Source organism: Calidris pugnax, unplaced genomic scaffold (genome assembly GCF_001431845.1).
Source record: "Calidris pugnax isolate Ruff unplaced genomic scaffold, ASM143184v1 scaffold171, whole genome shotgun sequence".
NCBI classification, from domain to species: Eukaryota; Metazoa; Chordata; class Aves; order Charadriiformes; family Scolopacidae; genus Calidris; species Calidris pugnax.
This window is the reverse complement of record NW_015091064.1, coordinates 4,012,232-4,036,664: the sequence shown is the minus strand read 5'-3', so window position 1 is coordinate 4,036,664 and position 24,433 is coordinate 4,012,232. Positions and strand designations below refer to the sequence as shown.

The window sequence follows — 24,433 nt, the reverse complement described above, 5'->3', positions numbered from 1 at the left end:
CTAAGACGTCAGTTATGCCTTGTCATACATATGAATGGACAAATGATGATATTGTGATAAGCTGATATTGGGCAAAATATGATCAGGTAATCAATAAAGAAAGTGCAAAGTAAACAGGAAAGACCACTTGCTTGTGCAGTACTGGAAAAGCTGTATATTGCATACACGAGTACTAATCTATTAACAGAAGTAGTATATCTTACATTTATAAACAGACAAGAAATTTATGTTTTGGCAAAGGAAAAAAATAGGGATAGATTTATATTCCTCTCCCCAAATAATTTGAGATATATATTTTAGGAATGTATTTTTATTGAGTCCATAAATATAACACTAAAATGTCCCAGTGAGGAAACATTCTACCATATGATTTTGTATCATCCCATTCAGTTCCCAAAATTATTCAGTTTTGGTGTTTTTAATATGCGGACTCTTTATCTCACCTTTGTTATGAGATAATAAAACTAAAAATGTTTTCTGTATTTTCTTCAGTTACATAGCAACCACTATGCTTGAATTTTAAGAAGTTTTGTCATGGTTTAAAAGCTTCTTTTGATTTTGTACAAAAGTCATAACTTTCCAAGACAATCAGCTATGACATTTTCAATACATAGAGTTATGTCACAAGAAAAAATATTGTTATTCTACTGTAAAGCAGCACAAAATGATACAGAATGGAAGAAAGCTTTAAAAACAAGTGGTTTTCCAAAGAAACAAGTTTAGTTAGTTGCATTATGCTAAAATAAAAGTGAAATGGTAAATTGTCATAGGAAGGGCATTTTATAAAGTGAAGCATTCTACAATTGCAAAAATGTTTAAGTGGATTATTGACCCATCTACAGAAATAACGCAAAACCCTCTGCTATTAGCTGCAAGTAAAAAGACCTAAACAACAAACCTACGTGATATGAGGTCAAAACATTTTTTCTCCTCTGGGTTTGTTTTCACTTGGCAGGTTAACAGATTGAGCTTTGCTGGAGGTCGGTTGGCCTATTTGAAGACAAAGCATACACATTTTAGTAAATTGATACTAGCTGAGCCCTGCAGTCCAAAAACACAGGAGAACATCCCACTGGCCAAAAAGACTTGACAAATGGCTTTTATTTTAATTTTTAAAGTACCCAGGTTTTGATTTATGTTTTCTTCTTTGTTGCGGTTTGTAAACTACCTTTTCCTATATTTGGATATTTTTTTCACTGATAACTGGATAGACACTAGAATTTTGAAAGGGGAGAGGGGTACTACTTCCCTTAACCCACATGTCCTACAGACCTGGGTCAGGACCTAGAAAGATGACGTTTGCAACCTTGACTTGAGGAATGACTTGCACTTGCTATGATGGATAACTAGTTTTACTCTTTTAGAATAACTAAATCAGAAAGTAGATTTAACTAGAGAGGAAATAAATTTAGACAATAATATCTGAAAAATAATAATTTGTTTAAATCATCAGGAGAGTACTATAATAAAGATAGCGAAACACATAAACACATTACAACCTTATTGTTGTGTTCTAACAATTTTAATCTATCAAATTGCTAAAATAAGATTTAATCTAAAGAACTATTATCAAACGAAGGTGAACTACCACATAATGTAATTAACTTGCAATGAATTATAAGAAACTTAGATCTTCTCAATCTCTTCTAAACTTATTGATGAAAGAAGCATTTAATTCAAAGAAGGAGGGAGAACACAGCTGAAGATATTTCCTTGAAACAATCTGATAAAACAATGAATAACAACATCATTATGTCTGAAGACCAGCAAAAAAAAAATCAAAACCATGGAAAAACAGAAGAAGGAAAACAATTACTTTTTTTTTCCCCCCCTGTTTAGGGGAAAAAAAATAATAAAAGAGAGGAGCATGGTGTCCTTGAAAAAAAGCATGCTCATGCTTTGCCCAACATAAGCAGCAGACATAACAAAGTCACGCGTGCTTTGAAACAAGAAACCTGCAGGTCACTTGCCGGGCAGTGGAAAATAAATTGTACCCGAGAGAGGTTTAGGAGGCAGCAAGCTGACAACTAATTGACAACCACATTGTATTCTCTGCCTAGTAAATAGCTTTTCAAATTCCAGACATTCCTTTTAGTAGTAAAAGTGCATACAGTTTTCATTATTTAGGCCTATCAAAAAGAGTTCTTTGTAACCAGAAGCATACGAGAGAACATCTTGAAAATGCTGGCTTGGACCCATTCTCTTGGTTATATTTAAATACACTCAATATCCTTAGCACTAACGTTTCCAGTGTTTACATTTTTAATATAACTGTTTGTCCAAGAAGTGTCCAGAAGCTGCCTAAACCAAAAGTATAAAATAAAGCAAACAAAAATCAAAATGTAAGTATTTGATAAACAAACCACTGGGCAACTCGTACACACCTTTCTCGCAGGCTCTGTGCAAAAATGCAAGTAAATTCAGGTTAAGAAGAATCCCTTTGCCCTGGAACTTTGGATCTGAAGTGCATTCAAGACCTAACTAGTTTTCTATAACTTATGAAATATGAAACTTTTGCCTTCAGATTGTCCTGTTAATCATAATGGTAGATTAAAGTTTCCGGCAGTAAAGAAAGTATAACAAAAAGGATTCCTTGACAACAGGTCTCTTGTATTCCTTTTATGCAGACATCCAGCAAATTCCATGTAAGCTCTTTAAACACAAATCAATATTGAGGAATCTGAGGTTCATCAAATGTAAGTTTTTTCCCCTTGTGATTTCTTGATCCAGACACCACTTGGGAATTCCTATTTACATGGTTCAATCTGCTTCTATCATTGTTTTCTCATCCATGTTCGTTGAACCGCAGTCAGGCAGATATCAGAAAACTTCCAGCTGCTAATAATTACACGATGGAGGAGTGTCTGGTTTTCCATCAACCGTGACCTTGCATGTTGCTCTATGAATGTTAATTTCTTTGAAGCTTTTAGTTATCTAAAAGTGCAACCTCTGCACATACGTCGATGCAGACACAGGTATTAGTGTTACAGGTGGGTGACTACAGAGAACCAACCACATTCTCCCCATCCCTACCAGGAGAGCACTTGGCAGGCAAGTTTAAGTTACAATACAGCATCTGCAAGTGCCTGAAGACAGCTGTTCTAGAACATAACCGGAAAATAGTCCCTCATAAAGACAGGCTACATATGACCAAAGAACAAAAATCCATGAAGAAAACTTAGCCTTTAAAGAAAAAGCATTTACAAATTTGTATTTGATAAAGCAAACAGAACTGACAACTGCATTTCTGAGAGATGGTTCATTTTGATGAACAGCTGGGAAGAGAGAATGACACATCATATTTTAGAGACCAGGAGATATCAACCTTGAGAAAGCTTAAATATCAATGTTGTGGCTTCAGAAGTCTCAGAAGGCATTCAGAGCAGTCCAGAAAATTCTTAAGAGACAGAAATTGCTTCTACCCATTCCAATGTCTGAAACAAGTGCTAATTTTTGACACAAAATTGCCATCAATACATAACAGAAAAGTGAGCAAATGAGTAAAAATACTTTTTAGAAGTGTATTTTAAAACAAAAAAAGGTACTCTTTTAATTCTGTAATATAAAAAGATCAAGACCAAACCTGTGAAACCCATATATCTAAACTCACATTTAAATATCTACCTTAGCAACTGAATTCCAACTACAGTTCCACTGATTTCAGTGGGAACCTACTGATTCTAAAAATATTAGACCATCTGGTAGACAGCTTATAAAAAGAGAACAGCAGCACTATCTCGATAGACTCAGTAACTGTACTTGCATGTGAAAGTTTTAAAATTCTGCTCCACAAGTGGATTTTGTAGCCTCTGCCAGCTCTGAGCTGCCCTAGCTACGCTCCTGCTGGTACCACCACAGCATGTCCAATGCCAACCGCATTTACAGCACACGGAAACACCAGCATACAAACACCAACAGACTTTTCTCTGACAAAGACACACTCATATGCACTCAAAAGAGAACAGGGATATAAACTAGTGGACAATTCCAAAGCCATAGTAATGACTCTACTTCGCAGGCCTGGTTTTGTACTCTTCCTTAACTCCTGGTTGTCAATTCAGAAGGCAACGGCTTGTGGTTAGATGCACAAATGAGAGATTGATTCATTTTTGCTGCCAGGGTCAACTTGTAGTCATAGCAACAGGCATAACAGGATGAAGAACAGAACAGTTCATAACAGGATCAAGAAACAGGACTGTTTATTAGAAGAAGAATGGGAAATACCGTCACTGAATTGATTTTTGCCTTAAGAAAACTTCCTAAAAGTTTTGAAAAAGCAATATAAAAAGAGAAAAGTTATGGGAAAGCAAAACCAACCGAGTTCAAAGCCAAGTGTAAAAGGTCTGAAATATGGAAGTATAAAGTTTTAAAACTTTAAAGTGTAAATATTAAAAGTTTGTTAATGCATTTAAAATATTGGGAGCAAAGAAAGAGGGACTTCTAACTCTCTATCTCTTATCCTTCCCATAGAAGTTTCTTTCAGAGTTGATTTTCCCCAAGAGCTACTCCCCAGGAAGGCATCCTTCCTAACAGACTGCCACACAGCAGCAACGCTGGGGGAGAGAAGAGATTCCGTTTGTCTTGTACATACAACAAGTGGTTTAACCCATATCTAAAAGATGGCTTAATGTCCAACCGTATCTTTCCAAAAAAATGAAGTTAAAATTTGTATTTTTAGATAATCTGGCAAAATATGAACAGTTTACATTAACTAAATGAGTCATTTTAAAAAGCCATTTTTTTTCCCATCAATAGTCATGAGCATTAAAACAGTTGTATTTTTAGATACTGTGTATGTCTTGATATATTTCTGAAAGACTGCCTTAAAAAATGTATCCATCATATTCAAAACACTGCATCAAGCTAATTCCAAATTATAAATATAGACCAGCATAGTTTGCCTTTTTGTATTAGCAACCATGTACATGAAATACTGTAAACAAATACTTACTGTACCATGGGAAATTGTAAGAAAACCATTTTTAACTGAGCACTTCCTTTTCTGCCACACTTTTCTGATTCTGGTTTAAAGCGGAGGCAAGAAAAAAAAAAGAAAGTGAGTCAGTTTTTAATATATTTAGCATTACATTGCTTCAGCTCTTAGGACCTATTTTTTATTTTTTTTTCAGTAGAATCCAGCAATACTTACCCATCACTTTTCTTGTACAGACTACCATTCCGTTCAGTGCCATGTTCCTTGTTTCCCTGAGGCTGGTGTAAACTGTAAGTTGTACTCTGACGGATCTGAGAATCCTGAAATATACAGAACAGGACTCTGTAATGCATTCCACACTTTCGACCTAAACATCCCACCTATTAACGAGTTTCAGAGCCTTTCCTTCCTGCTCTAATCCTACAAACGAAGCACATATTTCCTCCTCAATGAAAGAGAACAAGATCTATTTCTTTTTTCAGAGGGCACAAAAAGCACTTGAGAAGTAGTCATTATCAGCACCTGCCAAAACCCTATTACTTGATTTCATTTAGCTTCACTATTGACCTTAATATATGGGGGTTTTAACCCAAAAATTAATTGAGTAGTGGGCTTCCCAACTCATGCAAACACTGCAGTGTATAAACACTAAGGATTATTACCTGCAATTCCTAGTGCACTCCTCTTGTGAAAAATTACTTAAATAAATTTGAAGAAGTGGTTTGGCTTGTGGCAAGTGAGTCAAGCTACTGTCTAAAAAGCAGAAGAGATCTCCTGGAAACATAGTTCAGGAGGCACAGAGCAAAACTGAAAAGTTATTTTCATAAGAAGAATAATTTATACCAAAATATTTTGAACAAAGTAGAATTGTGGGACCAGCAGTGACAAAGATTAACTAAATCCTTCTCGCTGCTCTCAGAACCACCCAGCTCAGAGGCAGGACGCACTGCTGCAAGACTCCAACTTCTTAAAAAATAAGAACATGACAATGAGGAATGGGATTTGTCATGCTGTATTAGCAGCATTAACGATGGATTTTTCAATGCATACAATAAAAATTACTAGTACTTAAATTTATTGATTTCTTTTTCACTATCTTTGTTCTATGGACATAATACACCTCTTATGTGTTACCTATGGCAGAAACCAGAAGTATAGCAAGGAAAAAACCCACAAAGAAAGCAGTTCACTTAAGTGACTATCTGAGCAATTGTAAGCAAAATCTTAAGAGCTATTAAAAAATAAAGTTACTAATTTGATTTAAAAAAATCTTCTGCTAAAAAGATGAGATCTTTTGTCTCAGATATACTAGGAGTACAATCACAAGACACAAAATTTTGTGTTTTCAGAGTGTACACATGATAAAATATAATGATCTAAAAAAGTATGAATTAAGGAGATATGTTCTCTCTAATCATAATTAGCTTCAAACACTTAGTAGTGTAAGTCTAAGACATTTCTGTACATAGGTAGGGGAAAAAGACAAACTAAAACTAAGAATGTACTCGGGCTGTGCCTTTCCCCAGAGAATGCCAGCTCAGATGAAAAGCTGCTGCTTTACAAGCTCCTGCAGCACATTCTGCTACCAAAGCTACTACTGCAGCCAAACCAAAATACGATGGTAGGGACAGAGCTACCACCTGCACCCCTGTTCAGTGCACTTGGGACTCTGCACCTCCAAGGCTGCAGGATTTCAGGCTCACCCTGAATATATATAGTGCTTGAGCTCAGGGGTCCTGAGAGCCATGAGCTGAGCTCAAGGCAGGCTGCAGGACTCCTTGGTGCTCCTTTTCAGCAGAAGAAACCTGTGCCCACTTCCCCATCTCTCAGCTACTGATCTAGGAAGCCCTATCAGAGAGCGGCAAACATTCATCTGAGGCTTTAAAAGGCACTACAAAACCACCACTGAAATGCCTGTGCTTGTCAAAGCATCCCTTCAGATTTAAACCACTCCATTTAATTGTTCCTCTCTGGCCTGTTTACACAGAATTATTTGCTTTTGCACTCTGGCTGCTCAACATAAAAACAGCACAACATTTAAAAAGAATTCTTGTCGCTGATTAAAAGCGGCTGTGGGCATACTTTTACTGACTTCTGAAGAAAATCTGATCTGACAGTGCCTATTGTGTCCTACCAATGCCTTGGTCCCTGCCTCCCGTTACTCAGTGAGGGAACTCCATTCCCAAGAAGATTACAGGCCTCACAGGAAATTAATTTCAGTTCTCCACATCCTCAATTATGTAAAGATTCCAGATGACTTCCAACACCTGCCCGTGGCACTATTCCCATTACTTAAGACTGTGCTGCTACTTTTTGTGGAATGTTTTCTGCCGCGTTTTGGCTACCTCCCCTCCCTCGCTGTTGTTTACGCTCAGCTGCTGCGTGTGGCCAAACTGGCAAACCAGTAACACAGGCTTCCTGCCTGATTTCAACCAGAAAGGAAGCTGCTGTAGCTGACGTGTATTTCCACACATTCATTATTACGAACAGTATCTTTAAAAAATGTAATACTATTTCATGAAAGGCAGTTAAGGACAAGACAAGGAGATTTTCAATTTTAAATTCCCATTTCAGGCCGTGCGCAAATCAAGTGTCCAACGTGATTGCAAGGTGATGGTTTTCTACACCTCTCTGACAAGCAAATTCATGGTTTTGATCTGTCTCCTAACAGATGGGATGCCATACCACAAATCACCATCACAATTAACATTCTTCCAGGAAATTTCAGCGCTCCTTTTCCATATGCAGGCTCCCCAAAAGGATCTTCCCTTATTTCTGGTTTGCACATTGCACATAACGGGTACAAGTCACAGATAACGGGGGTCAGACCCAATGGCCTCATCGGAGGAGCAGGAACAACGTTCGTTACCTATGGGAGGAAATGGACCCACCGCAGGACGTAGGACATACCTAGCACAGAGTATTGTCATTTGAAACATCTCTTGAACATCACAAGATCAGAACAGACTGAAGTACACAAGCCTAAGAAATGGAACTTTGTCCACTTTATCAGCTTTGAAATGCAGATAGGCATACAGAAAAAACAGGCGAGTCATTTCATTGCAGCGTGCTTATAGTGAATCACTTCACTGCCCATAAAGAGGTTTGAAATGATCTCTTATAAAGACCAACCGACTTCTACATCAAGCTGAACAGCATCACTAAAAATGAAAGAAATATGAAAACAGTATTCTGTAAAGACGGTCTGTGGCTACTGATAAGAGGGATTCTGAAAACCTATTTATCGGCCCCACTATTTGAACACAACAGAACTTTCCATAGAAGGTGCTTTAACTTACACACAGGAAATTTTGGCTAGCCATTCCACAGCTCCCAGGGAGCAGGATTTTAGACTGTCCGGATCATCCTTGTGCATAAAGCTGCCAAAAAGCCCTTCCAGCTCTCCATGAGCCTGAGCTTCTCTTGCATTTGCAGATCATTGCCAACAGGATGTTTCAGAGATCCATCCCTCATCTATTACAGCCCCACAGAGCCTCCAACAGATGTAGCTGCCAGAACCCCCTGCAGGCAGCCTCTCCTATAGCACAGCTACCGTCCTTTTTGTCAAGAAACACAAAATTTATCCTATTTTGCAGCGGCCTAAATGGATTATAGGTTCTACCAAACATGTAGAAGAAGCAGAAGCAAATCTAAACACTACAGTGAGGCTACCTTCAGAGGGGACACAGGAAGAGAGAAATGAAGGCAATATGACTCTAAAGTTGACCTTGAAACTTCTAGGAGCTCTACAGTTTGAAAAATAAAAGTTTAAAAATTAAAAATTCCAGAGGTGTACACACAATAAGGTTTCAAAAAGAAGTTTCAATGCAAACCAGGTTTGAGGAAGTTCTGTGCAGGAGGAATCTATCTATACAGGCACAACTAAAAAGGTTCACTATGAGGGTTTGTGACTGACTTTTTTTTTTTTTAAAGACAAAAGAAACAATATTTGTCAATGTTCTATTATTTCATACATTAAGTCCATTTTAATTAAAAATACATATCTCTTCAAAATCTCGCAAGAACATTAAATCAAGCAACTGGATTTAATTTCCAAAAACCAGTGAAAAGGAAATCACCAATTTGTCTTACAACAATTTGCTTTCCCAAAAACAAACTATTTTTTTTTTTGGTAATGCAACAAATAGAAGAGGAGGAAAAAAGAACCAGTCTTTTCATACCAACAGAAAAAAGCTCAGAGGAAAAATCCAGTTTCTTGAAATCTGAATGGAAATCATGCCAACTATTTTCATTAAAACATAGTAACACTTACTCTCCTAGACTTCGGTCACAAAATGTAAATGCATTTCAGGAAGGAAAAAGAAATCAGTTATAGTAAAGGAAATTACAGTGCAATAAGAATAATACTAGTAGATTATACAGTAAATTATACCAGGATTTTTCGGTATCCCACTGATAAACTGATGTCTTCAAAACACTTTAAAAATCATTATAGTACTTCTTATGCTCTGCAGGTAAGCATCTGTATCTAAATTTGCAGAATTAATAAATAATGAATTTTTAAAAAGCACTTTTTACACCTGTATTTTTAAGTGCAACAAGAACAGGTAATACATTTATGTGTATTATTACATTTTTCAGTCTGTGAAAAGAAGTGTGCTCACCACCACATCTTCCATATACATTTAGTATCAGTATCACTGATAAGCAGTTAAACACAGAGAAGAAACATTCTATTATCTCTCTTGAAGAAAGAACTGAAAAGAGTGGTGAGCCTGCTAACACACCCTAAACAGAAAAGACTCCTTACTGAGAGTGGGCAATCAATGGTGAATCCAAAGTAGTCACCATTTCCACTAGGATCACTGGTGTCTCATTCCAGAGAGCTCAAATTTGGAAGTTATTTAGCAAATGCACCACTTAGTCCTAAATGCCAGGCAGAACCTAAGAAAGTGCCTACAAACTGTATGGGACTGTACACATTGGTCATTATCACAAACTTCACATGGTAACAAACAGCACTTCAAAGTGAAGAACGTTTAAGACTGTCCAAATAACAGAATGGTTTGGGTTGGAAGGGACCTTTAAAGATCATCTAGTCCAACCCCCCAGGCCATGGGTAGGAACACGTTTCACTAGATTAAGTTGCTCAACAACCATCATCTGGCCACTGATAATAGCTAGGAGTCACCACAACCCTTATGGGAAGATGAAAGCAAGACCGGAAAAGATCAAGGAAGTCTGAGCTCTACAGACTAAACTATTTCATTGTGATCCCTCTCAGAAAGAGAATCTGAAAAGGGGGGAGGGGATTCATTCATCACTTACTTATGGCCCAGCAGCCACCCAAAGGAAGCTGGCTGGCATTTATTTATATGAAGAGGAAGCACTAGCAAGCTGAAACAAAAGTAGACCCAATATTTAGGGTTAGATTATACAAAAGATGCTGGCTTCCAGATCAGAGCTCGACAAACAAAACTACTCCAGAATTCTTTAAATCTAACAGTAATCATAACTGAAACTCAAAAAAGTTGCATTGCTGAACTGACCCAGCTCTTGCACGTTTGAAAACTGGCATCTTGCAGCAGAATAGCAAACTTAATTGTCATTTTTGCAGATGAGGACAAGAGGTGTTTCGGGGTTTGAAGTTCAGCTTTACATAATCTTTATATAGTTTGGAATATTATTGTGAGATAAGATTGAACTAATGGAGTCTCCTCGGTATTGCCAAAGTTCTACCATTCTCATTCCGAGCACAGACACCACTGTTCATTAGTTTACACAGTGCACCATCTAAAGTTTTTTGCAATATCGGTAACAAGAAGAAATTTCTGCCACAAGTCTCATATATTTTTAGTGGAATTAATTTTTAAAAAACCTGCCTGTGTCAGAAACATTCAATATCAGCATCAAAACAAAGATGAACAGACAAAAGAATTTAGATGGCTGATAAAAGTTGAAATAATTGTATTTCAAATACACTACATCAGAAGTAATTAAAATGGGTATTCCAAAGCTAAACCACCTATATGCTCACCTCTTTCTGATCAACCTGGAGTGCTGATTTTAAAATATCTCTAAGCTGTGTTAATTGTCTTCTTTCCTCATCTTGTGCTTGTTTAATCTTGAATGAAGAAAAACACAGGTTAAAATAATATTATTGTTTCAACACAGTCCTTCCAAGCTTGCTACTTAATTGGTTCATTTTTTCTGAGAAATATTCAAAAAGAATGAAAACACAAAGAGAAAAGATAATGTGATGAGATTCTTTTCCTTTTCATCCTCAGAAAACCTGATAATGGTTAGGATGTTGCTGGGTTAAGACTTTGATATTGCCTTACACTGCTCTTCCTTCCTTGTGTTCAATTTGAAACCATATGTTATTTTCCACTTAGTCAGTAAACATTTTAGAGCAAAGGCTGTTTTCCAAACATTTTACACAGTGGGGTCCCGAGCTGAAACTGAGGCTTCTGGTTATGATATTAAACCAAAACTTTACTCAAAAACATACTCAGTCTAAAAATGCTGACTGTTACATTCAGCCGACCTGAACCAAAATGATCACAGTTTTACTCTAAAAAACTAAGTTTACAACACAAACTTGAAAGGTTGCTACTCACTGTATAAAGATCTGTCGAGAGGGTCTCAATTGAAGGTTTGAGACTTTCAACTGCTTTTAATCCATCCTGAAAGAAACTTTAAAAGAAAAAAAAAAAGCAAACTGTTATTTAACTTTACCCTGCATTTTCTGTTTTAAAAGTTGCCAAAGGCAGACATGCATATTATTATGCCATGCCATAAACTTCAAAACATTAAACATTTATTTTTTATGTATCTTTGTTCCACCTCTTTATTTCCATCATAGTTTATTCTAATGTGCAAAATCCCCATTAGATTCAGAACTGCCACAATCTACTGCCACATAAGTTTTGCTCATTCTCATCTCAAACACAGGTCCTCATCCCACTTTTCAAAGGGCCAGAACAAGCAAGGCTCATTTGTAGAACAACAAAAGCTCCAGTAGATATAAAATAATTGTGACTTCCTGGAGCCAATTAATTTAATGTGTGATGCAATCTTCCTACAAAAAGCAAAACCCTTTTGTTTCCCAAGCATTAATTATGACCTATATACAAACTAAATATGTTACATCTTACTGTATCATATGTATTTTTGTATTGGCACAATAATGTTATCAATGCTAAGTATTACAGCTCTTTAAAAAAAAAAAAAGAGATCTAAAAAATAAATTTAAAGAAACCCCAGCTACACACACATTTGATTAAAAATCGCTCCATCATTTGCAACAGAAAATATTTTCACTCTGGGAAGCAGACATGAATTGAAATCTCATTAAACAAACAGGGCAGATGAATGACATAGTACAAATTAAATTGATTTTAAAAGCAACACAGGCAAACTTATAGGGAAAAAACCTGCTTAGATGCCGATTGTTCTTTTAAGATAAAAACTTACTGATTTTAACAGGTTAACAGCAGCTTGTTCAAGTTTATAGCTATGCCTTTATTGATGTATTATTGATCTGTAAGACTACCATAAAAAAGTACATCATTCTAATGAGAGCTTTGTGTTTTACTACTGAGTCCTCAATTAATTAGAAAAAGAGTGATTCTTTCAATACAGTTTTATCCCACTGCTTAGACAATTCATTTTTCTTGAGCACAGAATTCATTTAGATCATTGCTAGACACACTCAAAAAAGCCCGTCAAAACTAATGGACCACTAACTAATACACCAAACTAATAGCTCTGTTTCAAGAGTAGTTTATGAAATATGCCAAATTCCTGTGCATCACTCCTTTGGAACAGAGTTATATTCTATGGGACTAGATCAAGCTCATTACGTGTTTTGGAATACAGTAGCAAACACAATGACTAATCTATGATAACAGCAATTTGTGAGAAGACATCAGCGAGAATAGTTGAATCTTAGATACATTTTGAAAAATCTAGAAAAGTGTTATGATGACATCAGAAGTTTAAAAAAAAAACATTGCTCCAGTTATTGTGTAGATAAAAAGAGAGCTAAAACATACTTGCACTGAGCATGAAAATACTTGATCAAGTTCTGAAGCAAGTCCACCCCTTTTTTAATCTTGATTTCATTGACTTTCAGCAGGTACTGTTAAAACAGAAATTCACAAAATAACTTAAATATTACTGTCACAGTATTTTTAAAGTATTGGTTTTTCAGTGATATTTCAAAAAGCTTTAACAGTTGCAGATTTAGAAGACCTAAAAGAGAATGCATCGAACAGTGGCTTCAAGGGTTAATTACACAAAGGCAATTTTTGTCATTACTGATTTTTAATACTCTGTGGGGATACTTCACTAGCATTAGTTCAAATTGTTAAAACATCCTTCATGGCTCCTGGTGGAAGCCTGTGTTAAAGGAAGCATAAAAGGGTTTGCGTGGTAAATTTAGGAACCCAATCTTAATCCTAGCAGCCCACTGAGGTGTCTGTCTCATTAGTTGTTTAATTCATTACTAAATACATGTCAGTAAGGAAGAAAGCAGTTTACTCAAAAAAAGTGAGGGATAATTTTAACCATTTTTTAAATCTGCCTTCTGATTTTATTATTTTCTCTATCAATTCCTTATACATGGTAATTACAGCATATTAGTTTAAAAGGAGATTTTAAAAATCTACTCTCAAGCTAAGAAAGAAGTGTAATTACTGTCCTTTTGCATTAGGCACAAAGTCCACATTAAGTGACAGCTGCTCCCCTGAATGCCACAGCACAAAAGATGTCAGCCATGCAAGCAGAAGTAAGATTGACCAAATATTTACAGGAGTCCTTAACTGTCCATTAAATGACGACAATTTTTAACCCCTGCTTAGACACTGACCTCCAAGCAAAGGAGTGAATGTCTTCTATGCAATGCTCTAATGCACCTGGTTTTCCCTTACCCACAGAACACCCTAAATGTTTTAAGCCCAATAAAATAAAGCAGTATCCAAGTGCCAGCTTTCAATGTTGCAGCTTTTTTATGCTGGTTCAGGTGAACAGGTGATTAGCCTAAATGTAGACATGTGCACTGGGTAGTGTTTAGTTAGAAGAATCACCAATCTAGCTCCTGTTAATATAAAATTGAGCTCTAGGCACCTGATATTCAGTTTACTTTCACCTTTTATAGAGAACTAGCCTGTACTTATGATACAACTTCAATATGTCACACTTCTGAGACACTAACAAAACCAAAACAAAGTCCCCATTTATGACTACTAGCCGGCAACATCCATATGTTTATCGGATACTCAAATCCCTCCATCAGTTTTGAATACTTTAGTCTGACTCCGTATAAGAATGTGGGGCCTTTCTACTCAGTATAAGTGCGTGCAGTTACTAAAAGTGGTCTTCAGGACAACTGCTGATAAGCTACGTTGGCAAACAAGGCAAATTAGCTCTAATCACCATAGTAAAAATAGAAGAAACACCCATGGTATATCTTTGAGTCAACGCATCGAAAGAACAAACACAGCAACTTGAATTCCCAACCACGGAACCTGACACATCCTTAAACGAATCAAACCAAAAATACTCACATCACATTTAACATACTTCAAAATCACAAAGATTTCAAAGTAGAAACATTCTGAAACATCTTGAAAGACAACTAGATTCCATCCTTAGCACTTTTTTTTCTCAGCACCAGCCCAACAGTGTGCTAGACTGAAGTCTCTCCTCGAAATACCACAACAGCTGTCAGCATAGGGAACAATTCCGAGAATCATCTAGGGCTTTAAATAACTTACAGTGAGGTAGTAGTGTAAAGTCTTATTTATTATCATTTTTTAGTGTTTAATTGAGCTTTGCATTATTTATTTATTATTCTTATATTCTTATTATTATTTATTATTCTACAATTTACTTGTTAAGTGAAAGTAGAAGAGATCTAAATCCCCTGCAAAGTTAGCACATCAGGATAAAAAACCATGTGTTTTAACAAATGGAGTCCACAAATAACTGCATTTCCTTTTAACATCATACTTGCCATTAAACAATTGTGTTCTTCAATATTTTCTTAGAAATATTAGCAGAGCAATATTAATTTCACGTTGAATCTTACCTCACACATCTGTAACTGGAAGAACCTTCTTTCTTTCTCCATCTCTTCTGCAATCTCAGCTCCACTTATTTCTGTACGGATCATCCCATGCAGCTTAGCATGCTCTTTTTTCTCCTTCTCTATTTTTGTACTATAAGGCAAAGAATCAGTCAATGAAGTGAGAAATCCACAGCCTCTCAGGAAATCTGATTATTCACAAAGTCTACTGACAGATGCAGACTCAGACTTTTGTAGCTTTGCATATGACTTACTTCCAGATGACATTTCATTTGAAATTTGACAATGACTAAAGATCAGCAATGACATCCAGTAGCTGAAATCTAAGTCAATCATCTGTTAAAATAATGTCTGTCCTGACAGATATTACAAAAAAAAGATACTAAGTGAGAGGCAGCTACTATGTTCTTGCCTTGAAGGAAAAAAAATGAGAAACAAAATAATGAATTTTTATTTAAAATGTAGGGAGATGTTTACTCCCAACTGACCAAACACTGGTTAACAGAGTTCAATTATGTCATCAGATTTATTGAGTCTTGCCTGTCATCAAGTCATCTTCTATATATACAGGGTTCCCGAAGCCAAAATCACAGTTGCCATCTCTACTTGCTACTGAGCCAGTTGGCACTGGGAATGCCGGCCAGCCGGCTGTGTTGCAGACTTCAGAGTCTGCTAGACCAGCTGTCCTAATTCCCCAAAAGTTTCCATGAACATTTTCCAAGAGCTCTGAATAAAACAGGTCCTCCTGCAGAATATAAATGAATAACCAATGTCTGCCGTGCAGTATAACTCCCCTAAAGACACTTGTGTGTTTATTACAGCTATTCTGCATATTATTCCTAAAGGCAGTAGCATAATTCTACTACCCAGTTAGACAAGCCTGATAGGAAAAAAGACATTAATAAAAGAAAATACACGAGGGTATTTACTTTTTGGTGAAAGACTTTTAGCTTGCTGCTTGTACAGTTTAGAAGCTGAGAACTGTGGAAGGAGCTTCCTGAGGAAATGCTATACTGCTTTTGAACAAGAGGAAGCATTACACAGGAATACAGGAAGCAGATGAGAGGAACAAATAACACAGGCAGCGTCGTACCTCCTCTTGGGCAGTCAAGTGTCTCTCAGCCCTCTCTCTGAAAAGATGACACATCTCAAGTACTCTCTTAACCTGATGTTAACATCACCCAAACAGCTTATGGGAAAATGTCCGAGATGGTCTCAGGACCTCCAGTCAACAGTATGTTCTGTACTTCTCAACAATGAGGAACTGCCTCTTCTTACACCTCAAGCAGCCAGGGAAAACTAGGATTAATCCCATCCCACAACATTCCCACAGGGAAACATTTTGCACAGCAATTCAAACAGCACCACCGTGCCCTGGGTACTGGCAGGCAGCGCAGCATCCCAGCAGGCAGCACATCCCACCAGCACATCCCTCCTCAGCCCACCGCGTCCCACCAGCAGCACACAGCCTGAATATGCCAAGAACCTTCACTCGCTTGAACAACAAGTCAATTCCAGAACATTCTGTTTCCATCAAAAATAAGTCTGTACTCTTACCCGCTTACTGCCAATTATCCCGTTTTGTAGCCACAGAATAAAGAGTCCAAATAGAAAAATCAACCAAATATCAACCACGAACAAGGGAGATAAGCCATTATGAAGAGAAAATGACAAATGTGCATCTCCTTTCTAGCACACACTCAGGGGAGTTTACATTCTATCATACTTGATAGTTCTAAAAAAGTCAAAACTCAGAGCAAAGATCCAAGTCAGTTTTAGTTCTCTCAATTTCCACATTAATCTAACAATTCACAAGGCCAGAGAGTTCACTGAAAGTGAGTCAAGTCTAACAACACAATAGCAATTGAAAATTTTATTTTCATTGTTTACAGAGAACACTACTTGAACACAGGATGACATAGCCACCTCTACAATTTTCAGAGCTTATTAACATGTAATAAGGTATCTCTACATACTAGTTAGACCAAAAGACAACTAATACTGCCAAAGAATCAAACATTATGCACAATATTACAGCATACATTGCTTTGAGAAATTGAATTCCTTTTAAAGAAAGAGCTAGATTTTGGTGAAAGAGTCCTTTCTTCTCTTTAAAGGATAAATCATACTTGACAGGCAAAAAGTAGTTAAACCAAGACTAAAGCATACCGACATGTACCAAGTAACTCAGAGAAATAAGACAACCTTGAAGCTGTTTGCTGGAGCTCCAGGCTCCATGGCTTCAAAAAATTCAGAGATGCCTTAGAAAAAAACTAAACCCTCTCTCGGTGACAAATAGCGGAGATATATGATGGTGCATTTCCCGTTTGCATTTCCTTATTATTTATGCTTTTAGTCTCTACCTACATTTTCAGCTTTGTAATCCTGAATTTAACCTGTTGTTTTGCTATAGGAATACGCTACCTCCTATTTGACTGACACCACAGAGCACTTTGTTTCTAAGGAAACAAAGAAACCACGTAGAGCAGCGTTGCAGGGAAATCTTCCGAGTGCTAGAGGTTGGCTGTGTTTCCTACCCAAATGCAAGGGTCAACTCAGCTTCAAGTGTCACTCTGCCGTGACATTAACCGTGTCCTTCTGGCAAAGGCAGTTCTACAAGGTACCACTGTGGCATTCCTACTGTTGCAGGGTATTCAGGTTTTCCAGGCAGATCAATTTAGCAAAATTAATAAGAAAATCAGGAAAACTCTAGAAAAATCCTCTAGGAGCAATAAGAAATAAGCAGATGTTTTGTAAAGCTGATGTTTTTGAAGCTCATGCAACATATATCACATATATAGACTTTGCTGACTAAGATGAAAATCTGAGCACGCTTCAGTCGATTTACAGCGCAGCTGCACAGCACTAATACACAGTGAGCTCAGAGTTGTGTAACGGACAAGTAAAGCTGAAGAACAGGATGAAGAATTACTACAACAGAAAAGTCAACCAGGTACAAAATAAATGGCCTTGACGGTTCAGTTTCTACTATATGACTATTTTTACAGCTCCAATGTGAAAACCAACTGTTTTTTCAGTATAAGTTTTAATTTGTATTTCAAAGAGATCAATTTTGTCATACATATCATAGTATAAATAAACATCAAAGTAGGCATTTTTATTTTCTTTAAACTTTAAAAAGGACAGGACCTAATTTACTGTTTAACACGCCAAAGACTGGTATTTTTTTCCAGCCAGTGAACAAGGGTAAACAACCAGACCAGCCTCTGTACGTGCAGCCGTAGTGAACTGGATGGCTGGGCAGCAACTCTGTCCTTCTTCCTCTCCTTCCCCACACCACAGTAACCCAGGCTGAGTCTGGGGACGTACAGGAGAAGGTGCAGAGGCTGGGAATAGCACCTGGAAGGCACAGATTTGAATGGGGAGCACTCTGGAAAATGAGGTGCTTCCAAGGGCCATTTTGTTTGACAAAGTAATATAACACATTTTTATTTCAAATACTCTTTCTTTGTCTAGTCTTCCTTTTCAGCCTGACTGTCCCAGTTCAGCTCTGGAAACCTAGTCTTTCGGTGACAGAGCTATATTTTATCCTACTGTCTGTCAAGGGTGACAGTAAAGCATGACTCTCCCTCTTATCACTTCTTTTCCCTTTGGAAACACCGGGAAGCTTTTCCCCTTCATTCATCCTGCACTGGAGGATGGGGGAGAAGAGGGCAGAGTGAGCAAAACATGTCCAGATCTTTCCAGTGTTCCACCCACAATATCTGCAGATCCATTCAAAGCTTTTTTCACTTAATTTGCAGGTATTCTCTTTCAAAATAAAAATAGTTAGTATGAAATCTCAGGCTCAAATCAGCATATTGTGGATGTTATTTACCTGGACTTTAGTAAAGCCTTTGACACTGTTTCCTACAGCATTCTCCTGCAGAAACTGGCTGCTCATACAACTGGCTTGGGGAAGAGTGGCTGGAGAGCTGCCCGATGGAAAAGGACCTGGGGGTGTTGGTTGACAGCCGGCTGAACATGAGCCAGCAGTGTGCCCAGGTGGCCAAGAAGGCCATCAGCATCCTGGCTTGTATCAGAAATAATGTGGCCAGCAGGAGTAGGGAAGTGATTGCCCCCCTGGGCCCTGGTGAGGCCACACCTTGAATACTGTGTTCAGTTTTGGGTTCCTCATTACATGAAAGACATTGAGGCACTTGGAGCATGTCCAGAGCTGGGGTTGTTTAGTCTGCAGAAAAGGAGACTGAGGGGAGACCTTATCACTCTCTACAAGTAAGATGATTAAGGGATTAGAGCACCTCCTTTACGAGGAAAGGCTCAAAGAGCTGGGGCTCTTTAGCCTCGAGAAGACTGAGGGGAGACGTCATCTATGTTTACAAGTTCCTAAAGGGTGGGTTGAAGGATGATGGAGCCAGACTCTTTACAGTGGTTTCCAGCAATAGGATGAGGGGCAATGGGCGTAAGCTGGAACATGGGAAGGAATATGGGGATTCCTGGAATATGAGAAAAAACTTCTTTAGGGTGAGGGTGCCAGAGCCCTGGAACAGGCTGCCGAGAGATGTCGTGGAGTCCCCTTCTCCAGAGATTTTCAAGACCGCCTGGGTGCAGTCCTGAGCGATGTGCTCTGGGCAATCCTGCTTAGCAGGGAGGTTGGACTAGATGATCTCTAGAGGTCCCTTCCAACTCTGACAATTCCATGAATCCGTGAACTACCTGAAAGGAGGGCATAGCAAGGTGGGAGTCGGTCTCTTCTCCCAAGTAACAAGCAGCAGGACAAGATGGCCTCAAGTTGTGCCACGGAAGGTTTAGGTTGGATATTAGGAAAAATTTCTTCATTGAAAGAGTTGTCAATCATTGGAATAGGTTGCCCAGGGAAGTGGTTGACTCACCATCCCTGGAGGTATGTGTAGATGTGGCACTTTGGGACATGGTTTAGTGGTGAACCTGGCACTGCTAGGTTAATGATTGGACTCGATGATCTTAAACCTAACTGATTCTATTATTCTATTCTATGATTCTATATTAAAGCTACCTTGGTTAGCACTTCCATTCTATGCCACTATTTTCAAGATGTGACCTCCGGTTTGTCTTATGTACATGCTTTAAAAGGAAATGTGACAGAAATACCTACCATCTATGAATATCAATGATCTTTTGAGTCAAGTTATAGCTCTGAAGTAGTAATTTGCACATTTTTCAGATAGGTTTTTTAGATATTGTTTTAAAGGTTATTTTACCAAACTGGAAACATCATCACAATCAAATAGCTGTGCAAACGGCTTTATAGAAGACTGTAGAATTTGTTCATTCTTCCATTGGCTTCAAATGGTTCAGAAAGAAATCATTAATGATAGTTATACCCAGATATAAGTGCCTGCATTTCTGTACAGTAATGTAATGCACCTCAGCCTACTGCCCTGATTTTATAATCCCATAAGCACATTCAGACAACTTGTTCTCTTCACACAGCTGTGCATGACGGACCTCATGCCCAGTTCTTAAAAGGAGAATGTTGAGGAAGGAGGGGGAGCCAGCCTTCCCAGGAAAAGCTTGCTAGTTTTCATTAAGCATTTACGTTTCATAGCATTAGCACAACACTTACTCTCTGAGGACTTCTGAAGATAATACATATTTACAGGCCTAAGAATAAGACACCTTTATTAAAAAAATTAACATTTCTTTCTTTTCAGGAAAGACAGGTTTATGTCTGGAATACAGACACTCCTATTCAGCTAAAAAATGAGTAAATAATATGCTTCAGTAAGTTCATACTTCTTTTTCCTGGGCAAAATTGATACAATGCCTTTACCTCAAAATCTACCACAACAGGACCCATTAAACTGAAGAATGTGGGTGAAATCTGGCTCGCTGCCTTGTTGAATATGGTCTGCCTGCTGGGAGAATGAGCAGTTTTCATGACATGTGTACTCCTTCCCCATATGCTCCCCCGGCACGTCTGCCATTAGTGTTTAAGTACATGGGGGAAAGCAACTGCCTCCTAACAAAAAGAGCCCAGTCTGCACCAGTTCTCCCCAAAGGACACAGACAGACTCATAGTGGCAGGCAGCGTCGCCCAGCTCTTACAGGGCACACAAAGACTGCCACTGAGGTCCTGAGAGAAATGCACTGCTTTTAACTACTTTAAAGCTTTAAAAACATTTTTAAATCTTTATGGCTTCAACTGAAGCATGTTAATGACTGATGGTGAGAAAAGATGAATTATTCATGAATGTCACCTCAGGATGTTCCCAATTTTTTGATGGAGGTAGGCTGGCATGAAGCTATGGGGTTATTTGCTCCTCTTACTCCCTCATTCAAAGACAGTCCCGAGGTATAAAGAAAAACAGATCCAGCCTCACAGTTACTTCAGCTAAGGTGATGTTCAGGAAAATACTCCAAGAAGTTATGTAGCTACAGGCTGAAGTAGTTGCACAGTAATCAACATTGATGGATGGTGATTCAAAAGCTTAAGAATGGATCTTAACATTACTCTCCCAAACAAAACTAGATATATTGTAATTTTTTAGCTCACTTAATTACATACAGAGCTTGAAGTAGCGGCTCAGAAATTGCTATGGGGACAAAGCAAAATACATGCCATTTTTGAATTAACTGAATTTCTTTTCAAATAGGTCACACTTGGGTATATTAGCACCAGATATGTCATCACAAAGGCGCAAGTAAGAGAGACAAGATATTGATGCAAATAAGCTCCAATTCTTCCTTATAAAGACAGCCTATGAGGACAGAAATCAGGATGAGACACTGTCATTTCTACACAGACTACAAAAATACCACTTTGGTACCTGGCACTTAGCTTCACAGGTCTGTACTTGTGACTAGGAAATGCAGATGAATAGTGTGACTTTAAGCATATGATACAGAGGGATATGCAGACAAAGAGCAGCCTAGAAGCCTTGAAGGGTTTGTTAATACAAAGGGAAAAGAAAAGGCAAGGAAAAAAAATAGAAAGAAATATCCACATATTTGAAAATGTATCACTGGAAAAAGAGTGCCAACTAAGCATAAACCTAGGGCTGGTTTTAGGCACAGTCCAAACAAGGAGTCATTTATGGTAAGAGACTGAAGAAGGCTGAGCAAACCTCTGGCTATCAACCCTTACACCCACCATCCCACTCTGGCAACACAAGCCGTACGTGAGACTGAGGTTAGCTCTCCCCGTCCCTCTGCCCTTTTTGTCACAGCAGAGACTGTGAAGATATCACAACAAAGCAATTCAATTTGCAATTTAGAATTCTTGAGATGACTTGGCGTCTGCCCCCTGCTACAGATGACCAAAACACACAGCTATAAGGAAGTTCAGATCCATTTGGGTTAGCCACAGAATCAAAACAGTTATTATCTCAAGAAACCTCAATGGCATATGTAATAGCAACCCAGAAAAACCTCACTGTTTTCCTATGTCCAAAATTCAGTAGATGATAAAGCTGACCGGAACAGACTCAGGCTCAAATGAAAATTCTCATCCTAGCTTCAAAAATCACATCATTAAACTTCCTGTCTCTGATTTGTAAAGACCAACGCTGGATAATGACAGCTGGCAACCTCTCCATTTATCTGGGAACTGATCTTATGCACATGAGGGTCTGACAAATCCCACAGTCCTTCTGCAGGAGCAGGGGCCTTGGGGAAGTTCCAGTGGGAATTTAACTCAACAGAACTATGGAAAATAGGTTTGCTCCTTGGTAGAAGTGAGGTAGCTTGCACTGAAAAACAATATTCCCTGTCTGCCAAACTTAAGCCACAATAAGTAATTTCTGCTGTTGGAAAACAACCACACATACACACACAAAAAACACCCCTTGTTTGAAAGGATTTTCCTGTACATAGAATTCCCAGGCTTGCTATCCCAAGCCTCAAGCAGATGATCCTTTGGTCTTGATCAAAGTGAAGGAGACCAACAGGCTAGACTAAGAGCTTTAAACTCTAGAATATTGATGTGGAGCTTTTATCTAACCACTTAAAAAAACCTAAACCACACAGCAATTGTACCATCCCATCTCCTGGAAATATCACAGAAAATGGTAATGGATCTGAAAGAATTGCTACCTTCAGTTTTTGCATGTTGTGTAACCTGACACATAAATGGCTTAGAAATAAGCCTTGTCAAGGAGGTGTGCTTCATTTCGTAAAAAATCTTGCAAGAGGTATGTCCTTACAGTGGAAAAAGGAATCCGTTTCAGATCAAAACCCAAGTGTCTTACTTGAAAGCAAAGTCATAAAGCAGGCTTTCTAAAGGACTTTTGGTTAAAAGGGAAAAAAAACCCCAACCTCATGACATCATACACGCAGCATTGGATTCAATCCCACAGACAGAAAATAAACATGTCAACATCACATTTTCAGGTCCTGAATGAAATAACATACAGAACACTTCCGAGTATCTACTGTCCTTAAACTCCAATGAGAACCTCCAAATACACAGATTCAAATACATTTTTATGGGTATTTTTACTTCTCATGTACTTAACTAAGTTAAAAAGGCAAACAAAATATTTCTGGAGTACCTGACTCTGAAACAGACCACCTGCTCTGACCAAACTGAGGATCTAAGTACAAATCTTTACATCACTGCAACATACTCATCCTGGTGAATATTGTATTGGAAATTCTGAAAGCATCAGAGATCTTGGTCCAGTAGTAACAGTGTTTTTGGTATGTGTCCCAGCAGCGTGCAAATGTATTTTAAATTCTGCACACAAACTTTGTGGGGTGTCACTATGAATAATTTACTCATAAGTAAACAAGCTTTCAGATCCAGCAATCAAGCACAGGTAGACAATAGCAGACTAAATTACAGGACTGTTCTTTATGGCCCATCCTCAGAGATCAACTACTGCCATGGGTAATGGTTAGAAATCTTAATTACTTCAACAGCCGGTAACTGGCACAGCACCAAATGAGATTGTCCACTGGTATTAAGAACACGGAACACTGGAGCCATCACCATCTTCTAAGGATTCACACTGTCAGACTGGAGGTTTATCTCAACATTTCAGAATGTCTTGGTATGAAAATCCAGCCACAGTGAGGCAGTTTCAAAAACCAAAAGCCACTCAAGTCCTCCACACAAACTGAGCCTAGAAAGCAGTAATTAGACTGTTCCCATTCTAATTCACAAAAGGAATAATAAAATTTAGCTAACTTAGTAAACTTGTTGCTTTTGTGAGTAAACCACCTACAGGAATAATTTCTGAAGACTGTACAAGACAGTGGCTACTACCAGATAATTATTATAACTTTGTGCAATTAAAAAAAAAATTAGATTCTCAGCTAATCTAGGTGGCTGGGGATCTGCAAGCTATTTATGTTAAACAGTGTCATCATATGTGATTCTTCTGGACCTGTACCATCAGAAATGGTCTGAAACATGCAGCACTATTCAGAAGATCAAAGATGATGAATATGTGACATGAAATTCAACTGACAATCACAATCCAGGTAACACCGGAATAAGAAATAAA

The 24,433-nt window shown here is 38.0% G+C and overlaps 1 protein-coding gene across 2 annotated transcripts in view; it reads right to left on the bottom strand.

Annotated features, from left to right (window-relative positions):
* ASAP2 (ArfGAP with SH3 domain, ankyrin repeat and PH domain 2) overlaps positions 1-24,433 on the bottom strand; it is a 66,876-nt gene that overhangs the window by 26,334 nt on the left and 16,109 nt on the right. For both annotated transcript variants that reach the window (XM_014956882.1, XM_014956883.1), the window contains exons 5-12: positions 14,988-15,117; positions 12,952-13,037; positions 11,515-11,590; positions 10,932-11,018; positions 9,207-9,215; positions 5,150-5,253; positions 4,952-5,021; positions 903-990 (exon numbers count right to left, since the gene is read on the bottom strand). In XM_014956882.1, the coding sequence (XP_014812368.1) occupies positions 903-990; positions 4,952-5,021; positions 5,150-5,253; positions 9,207-9,215; positions 10,932-11,018; positions 11,515-11,590; positions 12,952-13,037; positions 14,988-15,117 (650 nt within the window). The remainder of the gene's footprint in view (positions 1-902; positions 991-4,951; positions 5,022-5,149; positions 5,254-9,206; positions 9,216-10,931; positions 11,019-11,514; positions 11,591-12,951; positions 13,038-14,987; positions 15,118-24,433) is intronic.